Source organism: Sminthopsis crassicaudata, chromosome 4 (genome assembly GCF_048593235.1).
Source record: "Sminthopsis crassicaudata isolate SCR6 chromosome 4, ASM4859323v1, whole genome shotgun sequence".
Lineage (NCBI taxonomy): Eukaryota > Metazoa > Chordata > Mammalia > Dasyuromorphia > Dasyuridae > Sminthopsis > Sminthopsis crassicaudata.
In genome coordinates, this window is record NC_133620.1 from 81331776 (window position 1) to 81344501 (window position 12726).

At 31.1% G+C, this 12726-nt stretch overlaps 1 protein-coding gene across 5 annotated transcripts in view; it reads right to left on the reverse strand.

Moving 5' to 3' along the window:
• Positions 1 to 8109: 8109 nt before the first annotated feature.
• The window catches only part of BRINP3 (BMP/retinoic acid inducible neural specific 3), a 510141-nt gene continuing 505524 nt past the window's right edge, over positions 8110 to 12726 (reverse strand). For all 5 annotated transcript variants that reach the window (XM_074308611.1, XM_074308613.1, XM_074308612.1 and 2 more), the window contains exon 8: positions 8110 to 9595. In XM_074308611.1, coding sequence (XP_074164712.1) covers positions 8479 to 9595 — 1117 coding nt within the window. In that variant the 3' untranslated portion in view covers positions 8110 to 8478. The remainder of the gene's footprint in view (positions 9596 to 12726) is intronic.

Here is a 12726-nt window from a genome sequence, read left to right on the forward strand (position 1 = left end):
GAGATAAGCTTCAGTTATTTTTAAGGACACATATAATTCCTTAAAGATATTAGAAAAAAACATTCAGTTACCATTAAAAGCAAATAAAGCAAAATAAATTGGGGCATGCTGGATTGAGTGCTGTAGCTGGAATTAGGAAATTTAGGCTCAAATTCTTCCTAAAATGCTTATTAGCTATCGACCAATTTAACTTCTCTCTTTGTTGGTTTCCTCATCTATAAAATTAGTTTGCTGGATTTGATCTCTGTATTTTCTTCCAGTTATCAATGTATTCTATAATTAAAACCTTCACTGAAAATTTTTGAGTAGACATCTACAGTCACTGCCCACTCTCCTAGAACATTACTTAAGCTTCTTTCCATTCTACTGAAACTCCTGTCTTCAAGGTTACTAATGACTTTTTAATTGCTAAACCTAAAGTCCTTTTTCCTGTTTTTATACTCTTTAATCTAATAATTGTCCCATTTGAGAATATCATTCCTTCCTTTTCAATTTATATTCATTTGCTTACTGTCCTCTATGTAAAAATTATACTTACCCTTAAAATTGAACCCTTAAACCAGTCAGTGGTCCTCAAACTTTTTAAATAGGGGGCCAGTTCACTGTCCCTCTGACTGTTGGAAGGCCGGACTATAGTAAAAACAAAAACTCACACTGTGTCTCCGCCCCTCAGCCATCACCCAGCAGGCCTCATAAAGGTCCTCAGCAGCGGCATCTGGCCTGTGGGCCATAATTTGAGAACCCCTGCCTTAAACCCTTCCTATGCTTCAAAACCTGGCTTCAAAGCTTTTTCCCTATCCCAGGATCAATAGCTTCTTCCTTTATCACATATCTTAAGGGTTTTTGTTGGTAGTATAGAGGCATTCAGCTCATATGATCTGCTAATATGATTATTTGTACATGTTAAATGTCTTATTTTCCCTAGAAAAATATAAATTCCTTAAAACAAGTAGATGTCTAATTCATCCTTGAATTCTAAATATTTAGATGATATCTTGAACATAATAGGTGATTAATAGATTTTTTGGAATTAACTTTACGTTAGAAATAATTACTCATTTAAATAACACCATAACATAATGAAATGAAAGTAAAGGGGAAACACATTAAACAAATAAGGAAGTGCTTAACTGATCATCTTTGCATTTAGTTAAAATGACAGGTTTATCTTTCATTATAATTCTGGATTCTTTTGTTTGTTTGTTTGTTTTGCTTTGTGAATTTTCAAAATGTTAAGTAAGACTCTTCAATAGTGGTTTTGTGACTCTATGATTATAATCAGGGTGATATTTTCTCTGTCAGTAGGATTATGATCTTTCATTTCTTCTCACCCCATCAATTTCTGTTGATGTTCTTCCATACAAGATTAACCCAGCTATAAGAGACAATATTATATGCATTTGTTGAGAAATTTCCTTGGAGGAATATGTATATTTGTAGTTTCCTGGATCTTTTTTTATTATTCCCAGAGGAATCTCATCTGTTCCATGTCACTTCTCTTCTTTGCCTTTCTTCCTAATTAGCATTGCTACTCTTTCTCAGTCTCCTTGTCTGCATCATTATTCAGTGTGCAAAAAAATCCCTAAGGTTATTTTTTGGGCCCTCTTCACTCTCAATGGTCTCAACAGTTTTCTAGTTTCAATTACCATGTGTGACTTCAAATCTTCAAAACCAACTCCTATTGATGCATAAAGCATAGCCTTTTGTTTGATTTCACACTTTTGTGTTCTAGATGTTCTCAAGCTAGGCATGTAGGCTTCATAGTGGGCTAAATGGACTTTGAATCAAGAATACGTGGTTTTAGATTCTTTCTTTGGTTACTTAATAGCTGTATGACATTGGACAGCTCACACTCTATGAGTCTCAATTTTTTCACCTATAAAATGGGAATGATAATATCACTGATCTCACAGGGTTGTTGAGAACTAAACAATATAATGTATGTGAGGTGCTTTGCATATTTTAAAAAAACTACATAAATAGTATTAACAATAATATGATTCTTATAATTTTATTTGTTAGGATACAAATAAATGATCTGGTTTTGTTGGTGATATTATTTTTATTAACTAGAGTCAGAACTCAATTATTTCTAATGTGAGAGATATGAATAACAAGAAATAGAAATTATCATTTCAGGAAATGATTTTTAAAAATATTTTAATAGGAATGAGATTATTTGTCTCTGTCTTTGTTTGAACAGTAAGGGAATTCTATAATTAAAGAAGTGAAAAAAGAAAGAAGGAAAAACAGCAGTGATAAGACAAGATTATCTAGGAAATGGATCAGCAGACTCAGAAAAATGGGCTAAATATATTTTGAAGAAAAAAATGTACAATTGACATTTAAAGGAAAGAAGAATAATTTGGCTGATGCAAAGAAAAGTAGGTGAGAATAATTTAAGAAAAAAATTTTCATTTATAGATCTGAATGTGTTCTAAAAATAAAAGATTAAAGGTTAAATAAATATGTAAATAGAAACTTAAATGGGAAAGAGATATGAATGAAAGTTGATTACCTCTAAGAATTCTAGTTCTATTGAAAATGGAAATGTAAGAGATGATATATCAGCAGATACAAAGATTTTAAGTTAAAGAGTTGCAATTTTGGAAATCAAGTCAATAAGCGTTAAGTACCTACTATGGACTAAATTATGGGAATATAAAAACAAAGATAAAAATTACTCCTGTTTTCAAAAAGATATTCTTCATAGAAATATGATATATCACAACCTATACTAATAAGAAAATTAACTAGAGATATAATTACAATTTGGGCATTAAAACTAGAACTATAATTTTATTGGTATAAAGAACTCCTAGGGCAGAAAACTCCCTTGAAAAATGCAAGTGTACATGTTCTTTAGAATTTATAGCCTTAGAAACTTGACTTGAACACTGAAAGGTTAAGTCCTTTGTCCAAAATTACACAGAATCAAGATTACAGAGGACTCTCTGGCTTTGTGGTCATATAGTATAGTTAATTGTATGAAAAAATATATAAATTTAGGTAAGTCTGGCCTCAGACACTTACTAGCTATGTGATCCTGGGCAGGGCACATCACTCTGCCTCAGTTTCCTCAGCTGTAAAATGATCTGGAGAAAGAAATGGCAATCTACTCCAGTATCTTTGCCAAGAAAACAACAAATAGGGTCATGGAGAGTGGGACATAACAGAAATGACTGAATAGCAACAATAAAATTCTTACATTGTCACATCTGACAGATCATTATAGTTTTCTGAGGCAGGAGTGGAGGTAATTTTTTTTACATATGATATATATTCATATAGAATATACATGATCAACAAACAATTTCTGAAGGCTGTATAATTTATCTTGTTCTTTACACAGTTTAAAAACACTCAGTATCTGAAGTATTTTTATTTATATTCTCTGGTTTGAAAATATCTTTGATGGAAGTTATATTTTTTCTAATTGCTGATGGAATGTGATAATTAGTACATAAATATAGTACATACTAAGAATTCAGGAGTCAATTTGACAGTGCTCTCCTTTCAGAAATCAATTATTATAATTACCACAGCAGCATCAGCTTGCCCAAAGGGCATGCTTATATTGATACCCAGCCTTACTCCAGAAAGACAAAACATATGAATTACTGATCAGAAAATCATTCTCACATTAGAATATAATTATTTTTTGTTATATGGTCAGTTTTTTTTTTCTCCTAGAGGCATGATTTTCTGACAAACTAAAATAACACAATAGTTGTAACAGTCTTGAAAATTCTATCTGACCTATGGTTCAGGTTACAATATAAGTTATTAATGAAAAATTTTATGTCCATCTTGAGTTGAGATTCATGAGTAGCTTTGCTTATGGGGAAACTCTGAAGATAATTGATAAATGTATAACTAAATTATCCTTCATTTTCTAAGCAATGAAAGGAACTGAGAAAAGCCAGTAGAAAGATGGCATTGAGACATGGAAGTGTGACCAATGTCAATTGTTTGAGTTGTCCTATCTTTTCTTGACCATAAATGTCCTTGGAAAGTTATCACAAGTTTCAGTGACAGTATTTAGTTTTAGAAAAAAGCTGAAAGTCATCTCATTAATTAAATATTGATTTTTCTACTCACTGTTGAATATAATCAGAATATCCTACTGCATGAGAAAACACATCATTCTAAATCTAAAAGCTAGTCTATGTAAGGGCCATTGTGTAACATTTGGTCTTGATGGAAGAAACCTTAGAGATTATATAGTCCAACATCTTTTTGGAAAAACTGAGATAAAGATCAGTGCTCAAGATCATGTGATTATTGACTGAAACCAGATATTAACTCTCTTCTTCTTCTATTATGCACAAATTCTCATGTGAATTGAGAACATATTACTACTTGCTCCTAAAAGCAATTACTTTTAAAGCACAATGTAATTAAAGGATATATCACATAATAAGGAACAATATTTAGATGACTTTTAAAAAACATTATCCCATTTTATGTTATTATCCCATTTTACTTGTTTATGTTATCCTATTATTCAGAAAAACTGAATCTAAAAGACATTAATTGACTATTAGAAGGTGGAATATTAAAAGAAATTTCACTTAGTTTCATTGAGTGCTTTTATCACTACATGTCTGAGAGGTTAAGGGGAAAAATCCTATTTTGAGCTTTCGTAGACAGTAACTAAAACATTTTCACATTGTTATTTAGATTACCACTAAGTGAAATAGCACACTGCCAATTATTTGATTAATTTGATATAGTTAAGTCACATGTGACAATTCATGTTGCAGAACCTCTATTTTATACTAGATGGAAAGATATGGCCCAAAATTTTAAAAAGAAAAGAAAAAAATGGCTAAGGATAATACATGAATGGGAAAATATATATTGAATAACCAATCCTTGCATAGTATAAAATAAATATGCTAGTTATCATACATTTTGGAGGTTAGCATCTAGCACCTAAAATGGTACCTGGCATGTAGCAGACATGTATTGAGTGTATGTTTAATTGAATTAGTAAATAAAATTATGGTTGATTAAAAGCTATAATTAACAAATGGACACTAGCTTTTTAAAAATAAAATAGAAATTAGTGATCAATTTCATTTATGATTTTTGCTTAAATATATCAAAAAATAAGGAAGCAGGGGTAGGAAGAGGCCAGAAGTCAGCTAAAAAGTAATATGTTCTTGTTTCTGTCTCAGTTATTTTTAAAGGAACCAAAGATGTCATAGAATTAAAGAAAAAAATAGCCTCTTTTTTTCTCAGAATAACAATCCGCATGCATAGAGAATGCTTTGGTTTTAAAAGAGCATTTTCTACCTTTAAAATTTCTAACAGAAATGCACATAATAAAATTTCTATTCTGAGAAGATAATGGTTATTTGTTATAAATCTAAAGGTTTAGAGCTTTGGTTGTTAGTTCTACATCCAGTGTTCCTTATATAATCACATTAAGCTTCTCTTATAATTAAATTGAACTTGAATCTCAATTGAAAGCTGAGAAGGGCCAGTCTATATAATTATTTATAGCAACTAGGGATAGTTCTTTATATGATCTGAGGTCCTATTAAGTTGAAAACCAGTCTGTGATTCTTGATATGGCAGGTGCCAACACTGGAGTTGGAACAGCAATAGATTGCTAAGCATAAAATAAGTTCCCTGAAGATTTTATGAATAATACTTTTATTTTAACATTACAGTGCATCTCTGAGACAATATTAGAAAACTTGTTCAGAGAAACTAAAAAGCTAACTGTGATAATTTGGAGAATAACCTATTATGCTAATTGTGTTTTCTAAACTGGTTTGAGTATTTTTCTGATTCTATTTTCTAAGAATTTGTTGTTATAACATATTTGTAAACAAATAAAAAGATCCTTAATCTACTGAAGGGATGATGAATGCTTCTTGGTCCTCTAGATTCTCTTTACCAGAAGAGAAGCAAGCTTTTGGTTAACATTTTTAGTTTATCAGAGATTAATGCCAAATGTACCACATTCTCCTTTTACTTAATAGAGAGTTATTCTTATTGATTTTAACACTAACCATAATAAGGATGAGTAATACATTGTTGATACATCTTTTATACAGTGAAACTCAATACAATATAAACAAAATAGATTGCAAACACATTGGAGGCAAAGATATTACCTTTAAATTTTTTTTCATAATTTGCAAGGGATAGAACTGGGCACATAATTGATTTGTCAGGGAGGTTTAAAATATATTTTTTTGCATTGAGGGAAATTATTTTAATTTTCCTTTGACTTCTTATACCTAAAAAGCCCCATTAGCACAATTCTAAATTAAAAAAAAAACTTATCAATTAGGTCTCTTTTAAAATGCATCAAAACTTTAGTTTCTGAAGAATAGTTTTGGGAAAGAAAGAATGCAATTTTAAATACATGGGTGTTGTTAAGTGCAATGAATTAATTGCTTAAACCATTTTTAAACTGAAATATTTTAATATCACCTCTTTCTAGATATATTTTTTATACTTAATGGAATCAAATCTTGTAAATTGCAGATTGTGTCTCTATATGGTCATTCATTCAGCATCTGTATACTAAGAGTATGTTGGGGAAGAAGCACAATGTTGGACCAAGAGTCAAGAAGAAATGGCTAGCCCTACCATGTGTGACTGATTACTTTTACTAATATAACCATTTACATGTCATTAATGGGGGTCAAAGGAGATAAACTGCATAAATATTTTCCAAACCTACTCTTTTATATAGATTTTAATTGTTATCAGGCAATGGAACTTATAGCACTCAATATTTGTTTTATGCAATATTATTAAGATTTGTTGATTTGATATTTTATTTTATTTTTATTTTCTTCAGAATGCAGATGTCAACATTTATTCCATTTTGGGCCATTGTTGAGGGATTTTCTTCTTCTCTTGATTGATTCAAGAAAGTAGGAGTTATTACCTTATTTTTCTTTCCATCTTAAAGTAATAGAAGCAAGTGTTTTAAGCATTTCCTTATGTGTTAATTAGCTACTTTATGATTTTTAAAAATTTTTCTCAATTCTGTTTGATTTGGACCAATAATGAAAGAAGACAGATTCGTACTGAGTGCCATTTATGACCTGAGAAAAGGGAATGAACTAGATAGTACTTATTATTATTTGTAAGGGTGATTCTGGTACCATTAGACTAAGAAAAAAAGCTATCTCAATATCTATCATAAACAATGAAATAGTGTATGTTTTATTTAACTGTGGACTTAATTAAAAAACCTAATTAAATCTACCAAAACATGCAAATTATATGTATAAATAATTTACTTACTTTTCATATTAGGAACTTAGGTGAAAATCAGTGATGTAATGAAAGGGTCAGCTCATCATAAGATGTTCAAAAGTTATTGGAATTTTTTTTAGCAATGATAATTTTAAGGAAGTGGAAATATACTTATTTATTACTCTGAATTTTTTTCTCCAGAATTATTTAATTAAATATTTATGTTTTGCTAACAATTTACAATATATGAGTGTTAGTTTCATTATTATAGTATTGTCAGAATATGATTGAGCAAGAGGCACTCATTAAATACCATTTGGATCAAATTGAAAATGTCTAATGTTAATGCTTAATTGTAGGTACTAGAAATTTCAAAGTAAATTACTAAAATAGTTGCTAAGGAAATAAATTTTTCACCTATATGCTCTGATTATAATCTTGGTGATTTTTTGTCTTCTTTTTTGCATATTTATTTAAGAAGAAGAAATAATCCAATTTCTAAAACACGTAGTAATTTTGATTTGAGAATTGTCATATTAACTAGTTTGAAGATAGCATGTCTCTAGGAAGAGTTTACAAATTTGAATGATAGGGACACAATTCTACCTTTATACCATTAACAATGAAAATATCACTGAAGACTAGAGCCTTTTACCAATGCTTGGGTTTTCCTTAAGGACTACAGGAGAGAGAATCCAGTTTTCATCAAACAAGGGATCTTTCCAATATTTTCATTAAAAAAAAAAAAAAAAAAAAAATCCAACAACAAAACAAAACAAACCAAAACCAAACGAAAACAAAAAACCTATGCATTTTCCCCAGTGTCTAACATAGTTATTTCAAAATAGAAGTCATTTTATAGAAGAAAAAGAAAAGGAATCCCACAGCACTTCTTTTTAATAACTGTTCAGCTACAAAATTTTATTGGTATCCTTTTATGTTCCCTCTAGAGGATGTAATGCACAAAAGCATTGCCACGGAACATATAAAATTACAAATGAAATTTATTGTAAAAAGTAGAATGTCTTCTAGACTGGTGTCAGTATTTATTTCATTCATAAACCAAAACTGTAGGTATAATATATTCATTGTCAGCAAGTTCATGTGTAAATTGCCATCCAACGGTATTGACTGATATAAGACAGATATTGAAAAGACAATTTAAATTTACTCTTCCAAACATAAACTGTTCCACAAAAGCACTGTAAAAACTCCTTCAAGGTTTTGGGTTGTGCTTGACATTTATGGTTAACTACATAATTTGGTTGTGTCGTAATCCATTGTGTTTGGCAATTTGGAGTTAAAGGCCTGCAAAGCAGATTGAATTCTCACCACCTCACTAGTCGACAACTTGAGTCTATGACGAAGCAAGCAAGAGAAAAGGTCAAGACGGCGCTGACCAGGTGGGGAGAGTTTATTTACACGGTCCCTTATCTCAAGCAGCTGCAAAAGTGCTGAGTCCTGGGATCCCTGAGTATAGGGGTAGTCCAGCTGCAAAATCAAATCCCGAATTGCTTCAGGGTCAAAATGCATGCTGTAGCCAAATACTTGAATGTTGTTGATTTTCATGTAGCCCAGGTTCCGGGAAGGGTCAATAAACTCCAGTGGTTCATAGTAGATGCTTTCATTGCCATTTGGACCATTTGACTTGATGCGACTCCTCAAGTAGATATGCACTGTTTCAAAAAAAGTCTTCCACTTGTTGCCCAGCGTTAGCGTCCAGTTATAACACTGAAGTGGCAAGTCCAACTTAGTCCGCTCCCAGTCTGGGAAGCTGTTTTCATTCACAGGCATAAACCAACTCTCAGAGTGGCTGCCTCCAAAGGGATTGACATAAACAGCCAAAACTGGCTCCAAGGTGCTATTTTTAGTTAAGCAAATCTGCAAGGAAAGACCCAAAATCATGTGAACAAGGCTTGCTTTGTACTTGTTGCTCTTCAGGGTAAGGAGCATTCGCTTGCGCCAGGAAGGATCAAACCAGCTATTGAGACGCATGTCGTTGCTGATGAAAATGGCATGGACTTCAATTCTCCGGTCAGTTTTCTGCAATAGATATTTCATTTCCAGATCCTGCAAGTCAGTCTCAAAACCAATATAGTGCTCTGTAGATTCTGCCACTTCTGGTTTACAAAGCCCCTGACTCAACATATATCCAATATTACAATTTCCACAGCGTGTACGATTATCCGGAGCACAGGTCAAACATGAAGAACCATCTCCCACAATGCAGGGGAGGAACCCATGGCAGGCAACCTGGTCATTAGGGCAAGTACAAGAGTGAGTTTCTTCAGAAAAACTTCCCAAAAGGCCATTTTCATTGCAGTACAGAAAGGACTGGATACGAGTTAGCCAGTAGGTTGAAGATCTAGGTAAAAAACAAAATGAAAGCACAAAGAAAACATAATTACAAAGAGATAAGCTTGTCCAAATATATCTAAACAATAATGAACTCCACTTCATAGTATGATCTAGATCTCAAAATCATATAGTCCAAGTTTCTTATCAGTTGTATTTTTTATGTTTGTTTTTTTGTTTTCTTCTGCAAATGAAAAAAAAATAAGGTCTAGATAGATTAAATAATTTGTCCAAGCTCACGGGTAGTATGTGACAAGAGCCATAATTTCAGTGTGGTCCCTTTGATTCTAAATGCAGCATTCTTTTTTACAAAGCTAATGGTTATCCAGAAAGCCTACAGGAATGGGGAACTCATGTCATGATTTTCTATTCTACTACCAAAAACTCAAATTATGGGTGTTCCTTCTTCTAATGAGATAGAATTTACTTCTAATGAAACTTCTGCCCATTACTTTTATCTTTCTTATGGTCCCAAGAAAAACAAGTCTAATCCTTTCTTCCATATATTAACTCCCAAATTTTCTTTAGGTTAAATATCTTTAGTTCATTAAATTAATGATTATAGACTTTTCATTGTGGTTAAAAAAAAAAAAAGATAAAAAGAAACTTGTAGCTCACATTAGATTGTTTGTATATGTAACAGAACACAAAGATAGATCCATCTGATTCAAGCCTGAAGAAGTTTTTTCTGAAAACATCCACTTTTAAAGAAATATCAGAAATCACCCCCTAGTATTATAATATAACCAATTAATCTGCAATGTGATATTCAAAATGATTATGCCAATGAAAGATAAAAGATAAAATTACTGTAAAATGAAAAGCTGAGATAGAAATATAGGTTTTGTATCAAACAAAATGTCTGCAGTAGACTTGAGGCAAATAAATAAATGCTTACTTTCCACTCTTTCAAGTTCAGCATCAGGAAGGATTAGTGTAGGAGCAATCGTGAATAGAAAGCAAAAATGATAAAGAAAAAAGAAAGAAGGAAAATAATGCATAATATGCATTTTAAATCAATGTATTTAAATCTTGGGGTTTTATCTGCCTTAAAAAAGAGGAACGAATATCACCTGAAGTGGTACACTTTTATTAAATATATTTTATTCTTTGAAAGCTTTAAAATAATTTCTCTCTCAGTTGTGCATTAAGGGAAGAGTAGGCAGAGTATAAAAATAATATTTAGAAAGCTCAAGGGAATACTCATGCATTTGGCTTAAGTTTTGAAGAGGTTTTTTCTTTATTCTTTTTAGATACATACTGTAAAAATCAAGTTACTCATGATACCAATCTAAGAATTAAAAAATCGATTAGATAATAATTATTTCCCCTAGTATTTTAAAATGCAGTTTCTATTCAGGTCTCTGAGAACAGGCTTAATTACAATATTTTCAAAAATGCTATTCTGTAGAGTTTGATGTACAGTGTAATTGAGTTTTCCCAGGTGCAAACTAAAAAAAAAAAAATTATTTAGAAAGTTATTGAAATAAATTGATGAGCATGCTTTCATACTATTTAAAATGACAATCTGTGATCATCAAAACCAACTCTTGGCCTCTTTATTGACATTACACAACTTTAAAGTTATTAGCATATTATTTGGCATATATTAAGCACTGCGTAAATGTTTACTATCATAATTATTAAGCAATGATAGTATCTATGTTTTCTTATCCCAGATTCCTTTAATAAATATATTTTTATTTTAGGCTATATCCATTAATTATTAATCATGTGATCCTTTTATAAGTAATCTTTTAAAATATTTAATATTTCAAATATTCAATTATTTTCATGCCTGAAATAATTTTAAGAAAGAAATATAAATCTAGATTTTCCCTAAATTATAAAGTGGCTCACCAAAAGTAGAATTATCCTTCCATGATACAAAAACTGTAGAAGACTAATCTTAGCGACTTACTTTAGTATATTTTCCATATATCATATAGTATTTCATCTGTTTAGCTCACTAGGTAATGTATTGAATCTAAAGTCACTGGTCTAATAAATTGAGACACGTCACTTTGTCTATATACACAGAATCAAGATCTCCAGATTTGTAAGGTACTTTAGAGATTTACTAGTTACACAGTAAAGTCCCTAGTATAAAGGTTAGGAGTCTCATTTGATTATTTCAGCTAATTGAAATTATTTCTTGACTTTATCTTTGACCAGATGAAAAGGAAAATACTTAAAGTTAATGGTCAAAGAACAATTTGATTTTGTCTTAATTTTTTTTCACTTCTTATGAAAGAAATTTTTGTTTGCCCAAATATGATTTTCAGAGTTCAATTTTTGAGTAAATTTTACCATAGCCTAATATGAAGGGTAAATTTGTTTTGGGCTTTTCCCCCTCTCAGCTATTCCATTATATTTCTCCAGTTTAATTTCTTTCAGGTACTCTTGTAGCCTAACATTGATAACATTTTTCTCTAAAGTTCAATTTGCAATACTTTGGAGTTACTCTCTTATCTTATTTTGCTCACTGGGCTTCTCTGAAACCATTTTCTTTTGCATTTTCTTTTGTTTACTCATATATCCAGCTTTAGTTTCTATATGATATATGCTTGTGTTAAACTCTGCTTCCATACTACTTGATAGCATAGATAGGCCTTGAATTGTCTGAATTCAATGACTAAGATCTTCCTTCTTCAGGAATTATCTGGCATTCTGTTGTGGTTTGGATAAAGTCTGAGGTTGTGGATGCTGGGCTGAATGTACCCTAGCTAGATGGTAGTCCTAAGAAATCTTTTCATAATTCAATGTCAGTAAAGGGTCAAAAATATCCCATTGCATTTTAGATTTTATACATAACTTGGAAAAACTGTGGTGACGCTTCAGAAGAATACATTTTGGATATGAAAAATGTTGGCATCAACTTTAAATTATTATACTAGTTATTATTATTATACCACATTCATTGCAAAAATAAAAATAAACATGGTGTTCTAGCTGTATCAACTGATTAGGACCTACCTGAGAAGGGGCAGATTTTTCAAGATAATGCAGATGGAATGTAGAAATGGGATTTAAAATATTTATCAATAATTTGGATGAGGTGTACCATATTTGAAGAGAATAGAATAAATATCTGGGCAGGATAGCTAACAGCAAGTAATAGTCAGCATTCACAATATTCTT